Source organism: Cupressus sempervirens, chromosome 8 (assembly GCF_028749045.1).
Source record: "Cupressus sempervirens isolate cs-2001-9-10 chromosome 8, ASM2874904v1, whole genome shotgun sequence".
Lineage (NCBI taxonomy): Eukaryota > Viridiplantae > Streptophyta > Pinopsida > Cupressales > Cupressaceae > Cupressus > Cupressus sempervirens.
In genome coordinates, this window is record NC_143125.1 from 813,652,403 (window position 1) to 813,673,555 (window position 21,153).

Below are 21,153 nucleotides of genomic sequence, written 5' to 3' on the forward strand. Positions count from 1 at the left end.
TTGAGTTGCATAAAACAATATCTATGCATGTGAATATCATCTTTTCCCAACAACCTTCAGAGATGTAAATGATATCATAATGATCAAACAACGAGGAATTCATCGGCAAAGAAGCCGTGACGGGTGAAGATGTGTAAATAAAATAAAATGGTTTAAACTTTTCACACACCTAGGATTCACCGACAAAGAAGCCATGAATGGTGAAGAGTTGAAGATAACCTGCAAGAACCAAGAATGGAATCAAATATAAATAACCATGAAATGAAAAACACATAATAGCTCATACATGTCTTGATGATGAAATTTGTTATCGAGTCGAGTGGTTGAGATCAAGGTTACAAACCTAATTTAAAATCCTTGGCCAAAGTAGTTATAGGCATATGTGCGAATCATGAGATCTTTTTGTTTGTCCATAATATTCAGTTATTTAAGAATGACTAATGGAGCATTCAAACCACCGAGTAACTCGGATGGCTAGACTTAAGAACATCTCAAGCCCAATCCCAAAGTAGGGAGAGTCGTTCTATTAAGTTAGGATGTGTGGGGATAAATATGGTCCGCAGTTGGGAGGTTAAACTTATGTCAATGCTTCTCCTCTCACCAATGTCAAGGCTTGAACAACATCACAAAGAATTTTTCTCCATTATTTTTGCATGTTTCTTTTGCACTTTTACCTTTAGATTCATGGAAGAATAAATAAATAGTTTAGATTTTTATAAGCATAGATTGAATGAGTATATTAGTTGATAAAGAAGATAGTTGTTACTTTACTTTCAGCTGAACATGTTATCAGTTAGAAATAAGATAGTTGCTACTTTACTTTCAGCTGAACATGTTATCAGTTAGAAATGATTAAGATGTTAGCAATGCATTTCATCTATTTATTTCGCTACATCAATGGAATATAAATTGCAAATAAAATATGCAATAGTTACTTTTTTTCTAGTTAGATTTAATTAATGGAAGTCATTGCCATGTGAAATGGAATCATTTTTTTGTTAATTAGGTGTTTTAAATTGGTTAGAAAAATTTGTTTGTTGCAATATTCCATTCCTCTTTTATTTTAAAAAGTGTCTATTCTTGGCCCCTTTGGTGGGTCATCGACCCATAATTCTTGTGGTTGATTCCTCTTTCTACAGTTATTTCAGAATCGCATGTTTCCCTCTTCCATGGTACTTCGTTGTAAGATTTTGACAACAATTTGTATGGGTTAATCATGTCCTGTTTCTAAAAACACTGGATCTTGTCCTTTTTTTTCTCTCGAGATTGTCTTATTGTTCATTGTTTGGCTTTTGTTTTCCCGTAAGCTGTTGTTGGCTCTATTCTCTGTGTGTTTCTAAATTGGTTCAACATCTTTTGGCTTTACACGTCTTTTAAGAATAAAGTATTGTGTCTTTAAAAAAATTGTGTGAAAGATAGACTCTTGCTTCTTAAAATCATCAAGAACTGTATACTGAATTGCAGTGTGTTTTGACTGAAAATTACACAATCAGATGAGCCAAAAAATGGATTGAATGATGCACTGGAAAAGTAATGTTACTTCTCTCTCCCAAAACAGAGCTAAATATAGAGCTCTAAACCTGAACCCTGATAAACCAGCTTTACTTCTACATCTCTAAAGAATCACAATACAGACAAGACATGTACACATTTGTATTTATCTAAATTTGTTTTTCTTACAACTGCAAATGTGTTTTTACTACCACTATTTCAATTAGTTTGGAAGCATTCCAGTGATTCATAAATCGACAGATTAAAGGCAAAATCAGATTAAACACCATCTCTGCCGAATAAGATATCTGTTGGCATTAAAGACCTTTTGTCATCAAAAGATTTTTTTGTCAAGAGCTTACAAACAGTTTTAAGAACCCATTAGCGGAAATATCTGTGTACATTATAGACTGAAATAACCTGATACCAAACAATATCTAATATCAAAATTGAATGACAATGACTGTTTGTCAAAAGCCAAAACCATTTACAAGAATATATTTATACAAAATATTGTTGATATAATAATTAGATATATCACAAGGTGCAGCTCAGCATAAAGAATAATCATAAACCAGGAAGCTAGGATACGATACAAACTATACTGGATATACTCCTCAATACTCTGTGTTCATAAGCTGTGTACTGTCGCCTGGAAATAAAGTTTTTTACCAAAGTAGAAAAAAGTACTACCATTCTAGGCTTTCTAGGTTTTCAGAAGCCGTTAGCTAGTAGACCATGATTTCCATGATGATGAGGGACATGAACACCATTGCTTAAAATTTTATTAAGCTTTAAATCCTTATACTGGGGCTCAAGTGGAAGCTCCTTGTGGGTGAAAGTCACACCACGATCACCATCCACAGTATGCCCATGACCTCTCAGTAGCCTGGAAAGCACACGTCAACAATATGATCCTTCCGAAATGAATAATGTACATTCTTATGCTGCTTTAGCAAACCAAATCTTAAACAAGACATGACCAATATTGAGCTTCCAACAATCTAATTAGTTTACAGTATACACCAAAAGTAAACAAATGTTATCAAATACTTATTCCAAGCTAAGTGGTTACCATCGTGTTGTGAGGAGCCCTTCAACACCAACAGGTCCCCGTGCATGGATTCTACTGGTACTGATTCCAACCTGCTCAATTCCACAAAATAGAAATTTTCTGTCAACCAATACTAGACTTGGTATACAAGGAACTATTTTTTACTGCAACTAAAATAATGGTAGTCTACTTCACCTCGGCACCAAGACCAAACCGAGCTCCATCACAGAACCGTGTACTTGCATTATGAAATACTGCAGCACTGTCCAAAACAAAAGTGATTTAGGAAAATTTATATGCAACTCTTTCCACACTAACATGGCAAATAGATTAAACATCAGATATTCAGATTTTCAATAGATATTCCATAGAAAATCTTCTAAAACTATATAATTGACAAACCTATCTAGCCGATGCAAAAATACTTCTGCAACATCAGTATCTTCAGTCACAATGCAATCTGTGTGGGCACTGAAAAACACAAATATTGTAATTATTATTTAGTTTGAATTAGCAAACGACTACAAAAAACATGCCATTATCCACTCACTTAAGAAAACAGACATATAAATCGTAATTAACTAAGTGGAAATTTTGGTGGGATATAATAATCAGAAAGCACATTGTGGTAAATAAAGTAATACCATTAATGTATAATTATAGTATCTATAAGTTACTAAATATACCTCCCATGTTCGTGTATATAATCTATGGCTGCATAGACATCTTTAACTATCTCCAAAGTGCAGGCCATGGAACTGTATTCATGATGGAGGGAAGGAGCACTTGGAATTTGCAGAAGATTACTAACTCTTGGACCACTGTAGAGTTTTACACCTGCAGAGATTGTTGATATTTGAAGAAAGACAAAACAAAACAGATGAGAATATAATAATCTACATTTTCCAGTACATAACGGGCTTCCCAACAGCCAGTACTTGTAGGTTGACCATAATTCATAAATTGCTAAACATGTTTTGGAAAATTGGATATAAAACATTCATCTTGACAAATCTATAGACTGTAATTTACAGCACTTTTATAATTTCTATGTATTTATACTAAGAAGCAACAGGATTAGAACCTTTAAGGTCCTTCCTAGACATACATATCACTAACCACACAGATTAGGATTATATTTTATTTACTTATTGGCTGTTACAGTCACTGTTGCCAACAAAATAAAGGACCACATCCAAGTTGAAAACTATAAGCAATAGCTTTCATACATATTCACAAAAACAGAATGATAACTCTTTGCAAGTTTGGGTGTTTAAGTCCTATTCCAGGTCAAGCATATCTTGTGAGTGCAGGCAAAGTCTGAGTATTGTAATTATGGTACTCTAGGTGAGAGCGTGACATATAATGTACTAATAGCATCCTTAGTGTATACATGACCAGCTTTGTCATTCTAGAGACAAACATTCTTTATTTACAGATCCAATGAAACAAACTTTTTAAGCTACATGATCTTGATCCACAGGCCCTTTCCTGTGATGTGTTATTTGATGTTCTCTTCCCATTCTCATGCTTAAAATTATCTGACATTTTCTAATAAGAACGAATAACTGCCAGCAGAATCACTTTATTTTCCACAACTATGTTTTATAAGTTCAGTGAACCAACCCATGTTAACTTCTACACATCATATCTATGTTTAATAAGAATTTACCTGCAGTCTGTAGTGCTAAAACGAGCTCATCAAGATCCCCAGTTTTTAGTAGCTCTTCATTTACAAGAAGTGTTTCCTGGAAATGGTGCCGAATATTAATTAGACAGTATATAGATGGCAGTAAAAAATCATAGTGGCATTGCATGCACTTTGTTGATAGAAAATTTTACTGATATCCTTACCATTGCATTACAAGCAGCAGGATAGTCTGTCTTAGCATCCAATATAATATTTTTTGCCAAATCCAAATTTACTGTTTTATCAACATACACATGACAGACACCATCTGGAAGCAATAAAAGCCACCAACTTTCAGTAAGCTTACTAGAATTTCAATTAGATAGAGGGCATACCATAAGCACTAATTTAGATTACACTGCCATGTGCATAAGAATATGGAAACAAAAGATATACGATACCAGCATGACCAAGCACAGGAATTTTTGTTGAATCCTTGATTTGTGAAACCAGTTTATTGCTGCCCCTTGGAATGACAAGATCTATAACGTCATCCAGCTGTAAATGAAAAAGTGAATGTTCAAGCTTAGTTAAAAAGCCTTCATTGGAAAGTTAAATTTGAAAAGAAAAATAAAATACTACAAATTACACCTTTAGCAGATCTGGAATTTCATCTCTTGATGTTACAAGGCCAATAAGATTCTTTCCCACAGATTCAGGAATTGCATCGGTAATAACCTTTTGAGATAAAAGTTAAAACCAAGTTATTGTTCATTTCAGGATGCATTAGACAAGCTACTTATACATCCCATAAATTGAATTGGATGTCTCTTATCTTTAGTGGCCAAAGATGAATAGTTCCAATTGAATTTGACATGTACCTTATGCAAAATGGCATTTGTTCGAACTGCTTCTTTGCCACCCTTCAAGAGAAGGCCATTCCCACTTCGAATTGCCAAGGAAGCAATCTATAAACATTGAGAAATCAATAATTACATAGATCATGTAACAAGAGAAAATGTACTAATAGCCATACACAAGCCAAATTTTGAATGATTTTCCTCAAATAACAAACTGGTCGCATTACAAAAATAAAAACTCCCAAATAGCAAACTAGTCTCATTACAGAAATAAAGTCATTCTGAGCAATTATACCTGAACTAAAGCATCAGGCCGTGACTCAAAAATAATTAGGAGCACACCCAAGGGGCTGGTAGTTTTCTCTAAAATAAGCCCATCTGCCAGCTGCATTCAAACTTTTAATTATTAAACAACTTAGGCTGAGAAAGGTTACATCAGAGTTATAAACCATGGAAACTGCATTATTTTTAATATTTATGAATCCAGATGCCAACCTAAAATGCCAAAAATACAGCTTAACATCTTTGATTGAGATTTAAAAACTTCTGATTTTTACTGTGTATGTTTCTTTGATCGACATTTTGAAGCACACTGAGTGGTCCATAATTAGCAATTAAAACTAGGTTTCAACAAAAAAAATACTTTATTCAAGCAAATCTAACTCTCTAAGGTTATTCCAAGATCTCTTGGGATATCAGTATTTATAAAACGGGTTACATTAGAAACTGTGTTTTCTAATATACCTCTGTTCTTTTCTGAACTTGTCCGATTGGCTCATCCATGTCTGCAAGAACTCGTATGGACTTGGCTAAAGAAGATATCTGCAATCCAATATCACTTATTAGAATAACATATGGGTGATAAATATTGTTCTTTCAAGAAGTGCTAATGCAAATTAAATACATAATGCTATACAGATCACACATAAGCTGAGAATGTGAAACACAAATGATCAATTATAGGCTATAGCTGTATATGTTCATTGGCCTCTTTATTGCCAAAAATTTTGAGTTACAATATATATTTGTGCAGTCATAATCTGACATTCGTCTCAGTTTCTTCTGAGGCGACTTCCAGAAAACTTCAAGCAACTTATTTGGCTTGTTTATGGGATTTCTTCGAGCTCTTACAATTTCAAAGCAATTTTGATGCATATGGGACAATTGCATAAATGCTACTGAATGTGATGACCATTAGACATCCCTAGCCATAAACTGTCCAATATAGCCAGGGGCTGAGGATGGCCTTCAAATTTCCCCACTAACCAAGGAAGACACAGGGAGACAATTCTTAAGCATATCTACAATACCATGACACACAAAGCAATCACAAATTAAGAGTTGAATTACCTTCCCAGATTTAAGTGTTAAACGGGAAATTAAGGACTCTGGAATGCCAGCTACTTGTGCCACTTCTATATCAACTTCATTCTCCATTCTGATCAAACCCTCATTTGCTTCCAAAGCATCAGCTACATCTCGTAGAATCTTCTGTCGTTCAACAGTGGAAAGACCCTGCAATTGTTGGAAATATTTAATGACAAGGTAATCGTACTAATCATCAGAAAAAGAATTGTATATTAAAAAATCAAACAAACAAATTACATTGACGCAAACAGAGAAAACAAAAATGCAAAATATACACATTGATACTAAATGCTAATTTATTATAATGCCATTAACAATCTGTTCTATATTATGATTCAAGGAGAAATTATATAAAAACTAAATTACAAAATCACATAGGCATGACCTGCAACAAAAAGGCAAAATATAAACATTAATACTAAATTTTAATTTATTATAATGCAATTAACAATCTGTTCTATTATGATTCAAGGAGAAATTATATAAAAACTAAATTACAAAATCACATAGGCATAACCTGCAAATGCCGGCTAGCATCTCTTGCAGCAACTGCCATCTTACGGGCACTGACATCTTTTTTTGGTAACCATAAGTGAGCATCCTTGTGGAAAAGTGTGCCTATATGGTCACCTTTCAGAACTCCTACAATACCATCTGTGGAGAACCCACTGCATATGTACAAAAATGTAAGACTTTACAAAATCCAAATAATAAACAGCTAAAATAATTAAATCTACCATCTATATATCTTTTTATGTTACAATACAGTTAAATTGAGTTAAGTTCCAACCCTCAAAAAATGCAAGTGTGTAGAGAATGCAAAAGCTGATTTCCCCAAACTCATGAGTAACAAAGATTATTGCCTACATTACCACAAGTCTCCATGTCCAAGCTAGAAAACAAATCCAAAAATATCTAGAGTATTTGCAGCTTCATTTAGACCCTTTAGAAAGCAAAATTGTGTTACTTCAATTTGGGATTCACAAAGCTCACCTTATTTGGCTAGATTAATTTGAGAGTAATATTGGCTACAAATTTTCTTTAGTAACCTTTAGATATGACTCCTAGGTTTATTTCCACCCTATATCTCTTAAATCTACAAAATAAAGCTCTGACATTTCCACCCAAGACTGTTTTTGTAGGCCTAAAGGTGACTTTCTTTAGGTGAATTGATGCTTCATGGCTTTCTTTGGGAAAAATAAAATATTGAGCACAAATCTAGTAAATTGAACAGCCAAAAGATGAAGACATGAGACATAATACAAACAATTTCAGCATGTAAAAAGATCATTTAAAGAAATATTTATTAACAATATAATAAATAAGAATATCTAAGGGAGGCATACCTAGTGATTACCACAGGGATCCCAGCACATGCTGCAGCATCAGCAGCTTTTACCTTTGCTGTCATGCCACCTCGTCCTACCCTGGACTTTTCACCAAAGGTGATTTCCTCATTATGCTTTTCTCTTATGTACAAATGAATAAGCTTTGATCGAGGATCACATGGAGGTCCACTATAAAGCCCATCAACATCACTTAGAAGAATCAGAAGATCAGCTTTCAGCTCAAGTGCTAAGAGAGCAGCCAAACTGTCATTATCCCAGAAAATCCCAGAGGAATCCTGAAAAAATGAAGAAAATGAAACACGTTCAATGACTATGTATGATGATGACAGAGAAAAGTCCTAATAAAATAGCTTATAAACAAAAAATAAAATAAATAAATGTAGAATTTCTATCATCAAGGTACCAGTTGAGCTTTCTATTCAATAATGCTAAGTATGACTCGCAATATAATCCAGACTGTAACAATCAAAACGCAATGGACAGTCATACAATTATAAATGCAACCACTGAATAAAAATTCATACATCACTGAATAAAAACTCATAACTAGCACTAAAGGGAGGCATTAGTTAACAGTGCATAACAGAGGTTATTGAATAATGTAAGTGCTTATGTAATAACCACTTCAGTTAATAGAAATCAGTTTCTAGTTAGTTGTTAAGTGGTGGTTGGTAGGTTTAAACATGAAGAGCTGTACAAAGCTATTGAATGTAATAATTAATATGTTGTAGATGAATGAATAAATGGTGTTGTTGGAGCCTTTGGCCTTTGTTTTACTAAAGACATTCTTTGGATATTTTATTCCCATAGCTTTGGATTGAAATGTAATTTGCAAGAAAGCTCTCACTAAATAGCTTATTCTCAGCTTAGGCATTCCTTCCAATTCTTCCCTATCCCACTCTTATATTCTATATGTTGAAAGCCAAATCCCAATAAATCTAACTATAATAGCTTTCGTTTTTAAATCAATAAATTTATTTAGTTGATCCTGATGCTATGTTCGTAGTCTAAATTGGCCCCTAAATAAACTTTTCGTCTACCTGGAAGAATCTCCTCATGTATTTTTTTGGTTTTCCTTTAAAGTTGCAGAAGAGAGGGAGCCAAAAACTTCATATTTTATGAAGAGCCAAAAAAAAATTATTTCTTCTTTCACTCTTAATAATGCATACAAATTTCCTGCAGAGGGATGTGCATATAATGGGACTGAATTATTTTTTCCAAAGCCAAAAATCATTATCTAAAAACTATTCAGCAGTTTTTTCCATTTTGACTTTACTTTTTTCCATTCTCTCCTGCTCAATTAACCTTTTCCTTTTGCCAAAGTTTTCCTCCTTTCTCTACTCCTCTTTACTGGCTCCTTGTCATCTGCTCGCTACCTATTATAATCATGGCAATTGAAATCTCAGGGATTTAACATTTTCTCTGCCAAACCTCGAATAGGAAGATCCTCGTCAACCAAGAAAATATAAGGTCATAAACACTGTAAAAACTCAACAAGGAAGGGTACGGATTGTGGTGTGAAGAAAGCTTGTCCATTGCCGACTGGCAAAGAGCTTTAATCGTGATTTAAAGAGCTTTGTAGGCAATTTTGAAAAAAGGATTCAGGTCTTAGTGTTTGATGCACTTTGTTTTTGGGGGTGGTGGTGGATGGACAATGTTGATGGAGGTGCAGTGAGGAGCACGTCATCCCCATCCTGGAAGCGCAAGTTCTAATAGTGATCTGTTGAGCTTTGTTAGCAATTTTGAAAAAGGAATTGTGGTGTGAGGAAAGCTTGTTCATTGCTGACTGGCAAAGAGCTTTAATTGTTAATTTAAAGAGTTTTGTTGGAAGTTTTGAAAAAAGATTTAGATTTTACTGTTTGATGCAGTTTGCATTTAGGGATGGCAATTGATGAAGTGTTGGTGGAGGTGCATTGGGGAGCATCTCATCCCCCTCCTGGAAGCTCAAGTTTTAATAGTGATTTGGAGAGCTTTGTTGGCAATATTGAAAAAGGAATTGTGGTGTGAGATAAACTTGTTCATTTATGACTGGTAAAGAGCTTTAATGGTGAATTAGAAAGTTTTGTCGGAAACTTTGAAAAAAGGATTCAGATTTTACTGTTTGATGCAGTTTGCATTTAGGGATGGCAGTGGATGGACAGTGTTGGTAGAGGTGCAGTGGGAAGTGTCTCATCCCCATCCTGGAAGCCAAGTTTATTTTTGGGAGTGAAAATGCATCCTTAAGGAACACTGACAGACATTATTTTTGTCCTATATGTAATCTCTGTTTTCATATTGTGATGCAAGTTACAGCCCATGCTTTGGTAAAAAGTGCTTTTTAAATTGATATTTTCCATTGTAATTCTACTGTTTGTTAGCTCTATACACATCTAGCAATAGTCCAGAAACATTGAACCTGGTAATTATCTGTAAAAAAATTCATGCTAAGACAACTCATTTCCATCTATTCCCTATTGTAGCAAATATATAACTTTACCTGTTGAAACTTTTAATACTATAGATCCAGACACCTGTAAAGATGTGCAAAAGACAACAAAATACACATGGAGAAGTTTGCCTTCAAAACTTTCAGTTTTTTCACAATGCACTCTCCAATTAGTTGCAGATATTGCAAAAAGAGGACACCAAATGAAAAACTAATTCTTCTCAAATAAAAATTATGCCTAACACCCAAATATCTGGCTGTTGCAAAATGGAGACATTTTAGGATGAGTAGCTCTAAGCGTTCAACACAAATGTTAGTATTATACCTCATATGGAGCTTTCCTAGTGCTGATTGCATCATTTTCATTGAAAATGGGAACCACATGAAGATCTAGCAATGAGTTTACAGTTTCACTGAGTTGAGTCCGTAAATCTGGGTCTTTGAAGTCATTATCAGTCACAAGCAGTTGGGAGGATGCCACATCCAGCTGCAAAGCCAACCAATACTGATTTATCATAAAATTGAAACCAATAATTCCCGGGCTTGAATTTCTCTAGAATTTAATCTCAGTGTATTTCACTTTGTCCATGACATCTACTGATGTTCATAATAAACATAATTATTTAAATGCATTGTCATCAGTAAGAATGTACATCAAACATTGTCATCAGTAAGAATGTACATCATACAGAAATGGTAGTTCCTGGCAGTGATAACAATAACTTCATGCTTACCTGGCTGAACATACTATCATAGAGAGCCATTAAACCACTCTGACCAACTGCGGCACATGGCTTTCCATCAAGTTCATCCTGAGGCTTCTGCAAATCCGCAAAGCTGCCAAACGGAAGAGATGGAAAAATAATTGCAGTAGACTATATTATAAACTTGATGATATACAGCAGAAATTATGTGGTTTTACTTATCTCAGTTTTTGAAAATGTAACAAGAAGCATGCTAGAAAGAAATTTATTCAAAATGTAAGCAAAACAAGATCAATTTTAAATGCCAATAGTACATTTTTGGATGCATTTGTTAAGGTAGAAAATGGCATATGACCCGAATAAAAAAAGGGCTCATAACCTTGGTTTAGTGCATAAATGTAAGAAAGCATCAGCATCTATAGAGACTTGATTAAAAAGAAAACCTGCTATTGATCAATTGTCGATAGCGAAGTCTCTGTCTTCCAACTCCAACTGCACCAGAAGTGACAAGAACAACTTCAAAGCCCTCAGAAATCATTTCTTTGACCTGAAAAGAATTGAGTAAGCTGTAATAATACTTTGGATATCAAATTGTTTAAGTCAAATTCTAGACATGTATGATCAGATTGTATGTTGCTGCAATACTACCTGCTCACACAAGCAACCAAGACGACCAAGCGCAAGTCTGCCATCTGATCGGGAGACAACAGCAGTTCCAACCTGCACACCCAAGCAAGTCTAAGAACTCAAATTCTTTTGGTCAATATCCCCCCATGCATTTTGGGGGTAGGGGTATGAACTCATCCAGACTGAAAGTGGTAAGCTTACAGCTTAAGCCTTAATCATAATGTCAGATTTATGACATGCAATCATCCTAAAAGCCAATACTTGATCCAAATATAATCAATTCATTAGCGTGATTTGGGAATTGAACTATACAATCTCTTGCTAGGAGGAGATATTTTATCATGTGATCAATGGCCTAGTCCCCTAGGTCATTGATCAACCTCGGCCATCCAAACCTTTGCACCCTGATATGGTTTATGGGGCCTGCCTGTGGCTCAATGCCAATGGATGGTGGGGGAGGGAGGACTGGTAATGCAGATGAGAGAAGGGGAGTTTTATTAGGCATTGGATCGGGAACCAACAGCAGGCATCCGGGCACCCACCCCGCATAGCCCTTTGACTTCCCCCCAACCTGCCCATTAGAATAGTAGGGGACCCCCCACCCAGTCCCACACACAAAGCACCTCTCACCTGCCTATGAATGTGTGTGTGCATATATACATAGTACACATTTATAAATGAATGCAGATAAATGCACACTCGAGCCAAGTGCCCATAAATCCAAAAAGATCAAATGAAACGGCTTTGATTTTGATAACATCCACAAGATCAAAATACTAGTAACATAAGCATGCCTTACTCTGGACAGGCACAGAAAGAGAATGATTTTGATTTTTTAGAATAATGTTCACTAAAGGGGCTCCCATACCCAGCACTGTATGGCATAAATTCATTCCAGATATCTTGGAATTCATGTGATACATCAGCTATTTCACTCTGTAGCAAATTATTCAACATCCATAAATCAAAACAATCTGTAGGATGAGATACGGTCATATGACCAAATTTAAGCATTTTTACCATAAAATAGAATCAAAACTTTAGGACGACTGTATCATACGAAGGGAGATTTTGGAAACATTGTCCAACATTTCTATATAATTAAGCCGAGAGGCTTTCTACAGTGGCAGCAATCTTCAATGTAAACATTTTCCATTTTGAAAAAAAATTAGCGTAAAAATAAAATAGAAATAGACTAAATATAATTATAATTAAAATCATGAACATTACAGAGAGGAAATGGAAGTTAAAATGAGGCAAATCAAGAGTCTTGAATCATTTCCTCACACCTCTTAGACACATAAATATGTGATGATGGTGCCTCAGAAGGATATCTCTCCGCTTATTTTATATATATAAAATATATATAAGCTAGTTGTGGTCCTACACATATATATGATATATATTGAAATAATCACACTACTTTGAATGGATAACCTTCACAAAGGATTGCTTGACAGAAAGGATTAACCGTCAAATTTAGGTCCCCTAAAAATTCACAGGAGCGGCAAGTACACGAGGGACCCGTTCGGAAATAAATGATTTAAATTATTACTTTAACTTTCAACTTTCAAGTAATCACAATAATCGATGTCCAAAATACTTAGGTAGTACCTATCAAGAAGTTCCCGGTAGGGTTTTGATAACAGAAATATATAAAAAATAAAAATCCATGCATCCACAATAATCGAAACTTACAAACGTATTAAAAACAATAATCCAACAGACGGCGTCGGTTTTCGGACTAAAGTAGGGCCTCAAAAAAGCGAAAGACCAACGTCAAAATATAACAGAGAACAATTTAGCACAAGTCAACCGGTTACCGGATCCTCCACCGCTAGATCAGATTGTCAGACTTTAAAGGTAAACAATTCACAACAATGAATTTCAAAATAAAAAAGACATCACGTCCGCAAACCGCAGCGGTTCTATTAGAAACAAAACGTCAGCAAACGACATCGAGTTTTTACATAAAACGTGATGTAACCTCAAAAAATCGAAATAAAAAGACCGAATCAAATCATCTTTCTGCTTTCAATAAACATCAGAAACAGAGCCGAAAGCATCGACGCGATTTATTGTGAACTCTCGGATTCCTATAAAAGGAAGTTCAGATGCTCTCGTTAGTTGACGGCAGAACTTAGACGCACCTAAGCATCGCAACAGAGGAGTTGAAATATTCCCGTCAGCAAGTAGAACTTTAGATTCGCATATTAAAACCCACAAAGGGTTTAATCATACCCGTCAACTGACGACGGTAGGCTAATTTATGTCAAAGAGTTAAAAACGTTCCCGTCAGCTATAAAAACTTAAAACTCTACCAAATTCAGAGTTAACACAAGGGTTGAATGATCCCGTCAGCTAGTATAAATTTTCCCCAGAACCAAAGCAAAGCATCAGATATTCCCGTCGACAGACCAAAATTTACAATTCACAGAAAACTTGATTAATTAAAAATGGTTCAGCTATTCCCGTCAATTACAGCGAAATAAATTAAACTCGGTGAAAACAGGCAAATGGCTCAAACATTCGCGTCACCTAGGCACAAGCAAATACAGGGCTAAAATACAGTGCTCATTAAAGTTAACCTCCAAAAGTGCAAGGTCCAGATTCATTCCAGAGAGCTTCAAATATATTCCATAAATCTTGAAGTGCGTGTACGAATCCCTACAGAATATTTTTGACAGAAAACTTGCGCCGGTTTAGGCAATTACCTAAAACAATCCCTTCGACGGACAAATCATACTCGTTAAAATTGACTTCCGAAAGCGAAAGTTTTAAACAGAACTGAAACCAAAATGTGACAGACAGTGCTGATGTTTTCAATATATATAAATCCAAGCATAAAGGTAAGGAAGAAAAAAAAATGTAAAGAACAATGAACAATCTCACAACTATTTGTCACCTTTATTACAACTCGCTTGACATCCTTGATGAAAGCTCGAGAGGTATCCATGGCTGCAATAAAAATTAGGGTTTGGGCGGAAAAATCTGAAAAGATGCTGCGAGTCAAGTATCAGAAGAAAAAAATTCTGATACCTGGTTTCTGATACTTGTCGGTGAAATGTATTTCGAGGCAAAAGACGCACACATGTGAGAGTACAGTAGGGGCAGATTGTGGGGTATTTATATTGCGTTGGCAACAATGGAGTCCCCGTCTGCCAATGAGAATGAGACAGATTATCAAATAAATCGGGTTTATTTTTTCGGGGTTTGCCTTATTTGCGGCGGAGTTCTAACAAGAGATAGCAGGGTTGGTTTTATTTTTAATTAAATTTGAAAAATAAATGAAGGGTTATGGTTCCAATTTAATGGAACTTGGGGAGGCAAGCATGTGATGGGAGAGGAGGGGTTTGGAAGGACTTGGTTTCTAAGTATTTTGTATTTTCTTTATAGGATTCAAGTGTATTACATATTTTCCAATTTCTATTAGTGTGATGGATCAGTTTTTTGGTTAAGGAAATCTCCATCTAAATTTTTTTATTCTTATTTAGTAAAATTATATTTTTTAGTAGTTGCATCATTGATATGTTTGTATACATTTATTATGATTTATTTTGTTAAATTTCTATTATTTTTATTATATTTATTAGTGGGTTGAAAACAAGTTCTTTCTTGTCAAACACATTTTAATTTTTTAATCTTAAATTTCATTGAATTTTCATTTTTACAAGTACAAATGTCGAGAATAGTAGATTGCTAAATTCAAAATAAAAGTAAAAATATGTATACGTATATGTATGTGTATGTGTTTTATTTGTATGTTTTTTGGGGTGGAGAACTCCCCCTCTAAAGTCTTAGAGTTGCATAAAGGAAAACAAAGATCTTTACTTTGTAAAAATACATTTCTTTACTAGTTGTAGATGTTCACATCTTTTTATTAGGATACAATCCATTTATTGTTTTCAAATTATTTTTAAAAAAAAATTATCATAGTTATTAGCTAGACGAAAAATGTGTGTGTGTGTGTGTGTGTGTGTGTGTGTGTGTGTGTGTGTGTGTGTGTGTGTGTGTGTGTTTATATATTTGTGTGTATAGACACACATATACATAATCAAATTTGAACATAACACATTATAGCTTGGGATAATTTTGTTGATAATATAGTTAAATATTAAGAATACAATATTGTTATAAAAATAATTATAATATAATAAACTAATAATATTGTAATAATATCAATACAATACAATACATTAACGATACAAAATAGCATTAATGAAATGGTGAGGCTTCTTCTTTGTGGTACCGGCAACCAAGGTTTGATTTCTTTTGAGGTTGCTCCCTATTGTGTCAACAACAAAGTGTTAGGATTTAACCATGGACAGAAATAACAATTACATGCAAATATAAACAATATCAGAAAATAATAGATCACACAGAAAAGAACACAAGACACCAAGATTTAACGTGGTTCACCTAAACCCTGGGCTACGTCCACCAAACAACAAGTCCAATATTATTACAATCTAGTGATTACAACCTAATTACAATTTGTAATCCCTTACAGCTCAATACCACCGCAAGAACCAATTTTCACATCACCCTCACTAAAACAATCCCTAACCCTAAGCCCTTTTCTACAAGTATTTTTATCGCTTTAGGGTTATAATTAATAATTACATGTCACCCCAAAATCCTGATAAAATAAGGCCCCAAAAAAAATTTCTTGGGGGCTTCGCCCCCAAACCCCGCTGAGGAATTATGGAGTATGTATAGTACTTCCCTAATTAGTCGCCACAATCTAACACAAAGAGCCTTTACCTTCACCCATGGTGAAATAGTGGGGCTTCTTACATGTGGAGCTTAAAACCAATGCTCAATAGTTTTATCATTAAATTATGGAGACATGGAGTTGTTACATGTTTTTTTAAGTTCAAGGTTTATTCCACCTTTCATTTTTTGGCTAGATTGTCCTAGGGATGTTGTGGAGAGGGGAAGTCACAACAAATACATAGAAACTAGGATGGGAAGATTCTCCCTCATTGGAAATCGATGGAGTGGCAATTTGGTGAGAGTATAAGGTGTTAAGATCCTTCTTTTGGCATGGATGGTGTTGAAGTAGAGGGAATAGTAACAATAGAACATCTGCATGTTGGTCCCAACAAGTACGCAAGAGGGGGTGAATTAGCACCGCCTACAAAACTAGTTAAGTTTCTAACTTTCTAGCTAACCTTGTTACTATACACTTGGCATCTAATATTATGATAAATGTAGTAACATAAAAATAAGTAAGCTCACACACAAAAGCATTCATCCACATAACACAAGTATTTTGTATGTGGAAAACCTCTATGTGAGGATGAAAACCATGGTGGGGACAATATACCCATTAGCCCTTATAATGCATGTAAAGGGATGCCCAATTAAGAGCTACAAATGCTTCTTTTGAAAGCACATCCTATTAGGAATGTCTACAACCTATTAGGGTTACAAAAGCCTGTGAAAGCTACTTGGTTAGAGGATTTACAAGCCTTCTTCTGAGAGACACCTTGTTAAAGAACTTGTACAATAAGATTCATAATGAAGTCGGCCCTATTAGGAGTTTATGAATAGATGCAATCTTAAGAAAGCATTTTAAGTGTTTCGACCTTTAAAAGTAGTACTATCTTACCATGTAGATCTATGTTTTATTCCTTGAAAATACTCTGATCTTTCCTCTTACTTGGTGAGTGCTTTGTTCTCACCTTTCCCTTGGTTGCCCACAATAGCTTGTAGTTGTTCTCTCTTCATTTCATTGCATTTGCTTCTCTTATATTACTCTCTCCTTTTTTCTCACAGTTATCTCCTTCTACAATAGTGACTATATCGACAACTATCTCTCATATATCCTTTTTTGTTTCTTTTGTTTTATACATTCTTCTATTGATATCAATGCATAGTTACCCGTGACCAAATTTTCCTGCACATTCTTTATTTCAAATTTCAAATTCCATGCTTGCTCCACTCACAAAAGATTTGTGAACCCTACTATTAAGGTCTAGACTTGTAGCATTGTCAGTCCTTTTGTGATCCAATGGTGGTCTATCATCCTTGTCTTCTTACATCATTCTGTTATAACCTTATGTCGCATTGATGACTTGGATCAACTGTTGTCCACATCTAACTTCCTATGCCAACGTGGGTGTGCCTGAATGTATGTTAGTGATCTTGTGACCGGTAACTATGGGATTCCTTCTCCTTCTTCTTCCTCTAACTAGTTGTCACACATTTTGTCAATCAGATACTTTGGGCCATCAATGACAACACATAATGTTTCTTTCATTCTTTGTGCCAATGGTGCATGTTGGGTCAACAATCTCCCCCTTTGGTATTGATGGAAAAACATCATTTACCACCATTCTTCTTACTCTACTTTTGTGAAGTTCCTTTACCATACCTTCGCCTACACTGATTGATGGTGTTGATAGATGGACTTGGGAAAAATATGTTGGATGCTCCCCTTAAAATGTGCCTTACTTTCTTCATGTCACTTGTGTTACTCTTATTTTCATTCCCTTATGTTGTTGCTCATGTGCTTCCTTTTGTTCATATTCTCCCTTGTGGATAGTCTCCCCTTCGATATTCTCCCCCTTTGGGTATTCTCCCATTTTTTATGTTTTCCCCTTTGATATTCTCCCTCTTTTTTTCATCAATTACAAACAATGCAATGGTGTGGTTATAGGTTGTTGAATATGTCTTGATATTGACTCTATATGGTAGCAAAATGGGCATCTCGAGATACCTTCAAATGTGTGAGAGAAGTGATCTCACTCTTTAGTTCGCCCAAAAGTGTTTTTGATTCACTTATTTTATTTATTGGGAGTTTGTTGGGCACTGTGTTAGCATTTCCAATGTGTGTTTGGATGATGCTTTTCATTGGGGATAGGTTGCACTATACTTCTATCAATGTGATAGCCTTCTTTTCCTATTCATTCTTGAGTTAATGGATGAGATATAATGTCTTTGAGTTCTAGACAACTAGTTAGTTGTAGAGTTAGTGACTATATTGTAGCTATCTTTCATATTTTGTAGCTCCTATTGAACTTGCTATAATTTTTGGTCCAGATTGGGTGCAAGTGCACATAGATGTGATGACTTCTTCATGACTAGTGCTAGAGCCTATAAAGTCTCTTTTAGTTTTTCTTTGGCTTCCTATAGTGTGGCTTGGTGTTATCCAATCAAATCCTACAAGGTGTTTACTTGTTTCTTCTCAAGCTCCCTCATGACCAATACCTCTACACTTCCTTGGTCATTTTTCACCTTATCAACCAATGTGGAGAGTTGGTTGATGCACTAATACATTAGGGGTGGATTTGCGACGCCAATTTGTGATGACGGGCAGATGTAATGTGTATTTGGCATTTTTTTTTCAATTATAACCCGACAACATCGCAATTGCAACATTAATTTTTTATAACGTCACAATTGCGACATTTTTGGGTTATAAGGAAAAAAAAAAAAGGCACATTGGTCACAATGTTTAAGCTTATATACATAATGTTTAAGAGTAGCTGAAGAAAAATTGTGAACCAGATCTCCCAGGGCCGAGGTATTATCTGTATGGAAGGGTTTCTATCAAAGTGGCATGAACTTCACTGTAGCTGACTGCAATAGGTATCTACATCAACACCAACATTTCAAAAATTCACCATTAATGTGCTTGAAATTTTTGCTTATCTACGTTTAAAAAATGCCCTTGCACACAAATGTTTTGGCATTGTTGCTTCTCTTTTTGTTGCACATGTGTTTTGATAAATATTATTGTGGACCAAGAAATTAATTGGTACCAGATACTTCTACGCGGGACATGAAGCTAGAGATGGGCATTTCGAAAATGGAGATCTTGCTACACCATGAGACGTAGAAGGGCACGGATCTCACAGTCTGTCCACGTCATCTAGGAATTTTTTGAAACATGCGAGTTTGTATGGATATGTTGAAGGGGTTGCAAAGGGAGGAGCTCCTCATGCGAGAGTTGTAGCCTACAAAGTTTGTTGGAGCAAGGGTTGCATTGCTGTAGATATTCTTGCAGCATTTGAGGCATGAGAGAAATTATTAAAGTGTATGTTATCTTCTCATCCCATATTGTAATTCTAGATTCATACTACTTTTAGAAAAATAGAGGTTGCGTGATTGAAAATGTGTTAATTATTGGTGCCCATGCCATACTTAATTGATTGAAATGGGTCTTGCAATTATGTGGCCTTCTCAATCCTTCTAAAGGGTTTAAATCCCATGTCTTGGAATCTCATTTCACATAGACCAAGTCTTCATCATAATACCAAAACTCCTCTTCTTGCAAACTTTAAGCCTGGATAGGGATTTTCTTGAAATTCAAGTGGTTCAACAACAAAAAAGGACACCAATGAAGTCTAATACTCTGGAGGATGTTGATGATCACCTCTTGATTCATTGCCAAATCCTATCTTGAGATAGTAAGTAGAGAAAGGTGGTAATGGAAGCTATTGAGAGTGGTTATGTGTTGACGGTCAGTTTTTAGTAGGGTGTGGAGCATGGTTTGATTCATTCTGGTAGGGCTTTTGATAGTGTGAGTGGGGGTCCACTAACTAACCCATTTTCTAGTGTGTACATGTACATCTATCTCATTCCATCTTGGAAAATTCCTCATTGATGACCATGTCATCATCAACTTCACCAAGGAGGAGATAAAGCATTAGTTCATGTAATGATGTTTGGGGCTCTTGTCTCTTTCTTTATCTTTTCTATGCCATGGTTGTCCTATTTTGATCACCCGGTGATCCTTTTTCCTCATGACATGTAAAGGGTAGAATCTTCAAGGATAGGTGGTTGTCACTCTGGGGATCTTACTTATCAGATGATGGGACTATCTTGGTATCCCAATTTTGTACTTCTTTTTTAATGTTTAATATAAATATATACCATTACCAACCAAAAAATAAAATTAAAAGAGAGCATGAGTTTGAATAATAAATTTACATTTCCCAAACCTTTACATTATTTTAATCAAGCTATCTATAACAATGATATTGATTTTACTAATAGAGGATAGAAAATATTTAAGAATAATTATTTTCTACATAAATAATAATCATGGACTAAATGTACTCTTCACAAATAAAAGCCTAATCTACACTAAAGTAATTATTGATCCTTACAAAAATAAGGATTTCCACACTTTGAAAGTTAGTCTATAGATGCAAATCAATACATGATGGATATGTAGTCATTAGAACCAAGTCTCCATGGTAATTAGTTGATTATGTTTGAATCTCAAATGTAGGATAACTCAAGTGGATGAGTTGGAACATTAAGGAATATTTTTTATTAGGGAAAAACTTGTCTTTGAAGGGGATCCAAAACCCTTTACAATAAAATGTTTAAGGGGACGTGGTACCCCACTAAAATAAATAGCTACAATAGAAAAAGTATTACAAGACAACAACCCAAAACAAGAAAACAATTGACAACTAAAATAAAGTTAAACAAAGATCCACTTGCCCAAAAGTTAGCACAAGGTTAAAGCCACACATAACATAATGATTCTATCTATCAAGAAGACCCATGGGGTTTAGAAAGGCTCCTTGAACCTCATCATTGGGTTTTGACTTGGCTCCCATAGCCACTACTATGGGTTTTAACATGGCTCTCAAAAACATCATCACCCACAACCTTAGAAGATCA

The 21,153-nt window shown here is 35.0% G+C and overlaps 1 protein-coding gene across 3 annotated transcripts; it reads right to left on the bottom strand.

Annotated features, from left to right (window-relative positions):
* Positions 1-1,784: 1,784 nt before the first annotated feature.
* LOC149544897 (delta-1-pyrroline-5-carboxylate synthase-like) lies at positions 1,785-14,603 on the bottom strand. Of its 3 annotated transcripts, none has more exons than XM_089795451.1 (20): positions 14,414-14,603; positions 11,530-11,601; positions 11,325-11,428; positions 10,912-11,014; positions 10,503-10,664; positions 7,750-8,027; positions 6,921-7,071; positions 6,386-6,550; positions 5,780-5,857; positions 5,331-5,420; positions 5,057-5,143; positions 4,827-4,913; positions 4,637-4,733; positions 4,400-4,503; positions 4,218-4,293; positions 3,232-3,382; positions 2,948-3,016; positions 2,741-2,807; positions 2,567-2,637; positions 1,785-2,380 (listed from the first exon to the last, which is right to left on the bottom strand). In XM_089795451.1, exons 1-20 carry the CDS (start codon positions 14,462-14,464, stop codon positions 2,206-2,208), a joined length of 2,238 nt encoding a protein of 745 aa, XP_089651577.1. In that variant the 5' UTR covers positions 14,465-14,603; the 3' UTR covers positions 1,785-2,205. The 3 variants fall into 3 exon arrangements, with proteins under 3 accessions (XP_089651577.1, XP_089651579.1, XP_089651578.1); XM_089795453.1 differs by lacking the exon at positions 14,414-14,603 and adding an exon at positions 13,207-13,294; XM_089795452.1 differs by lacking the exon at positions 14,414-14,603 and adding an exon at positions 12,798-13,037.
* Between the last annotated feature and the right edge of the window lie 6,550 nt (positions 14,604-21,153).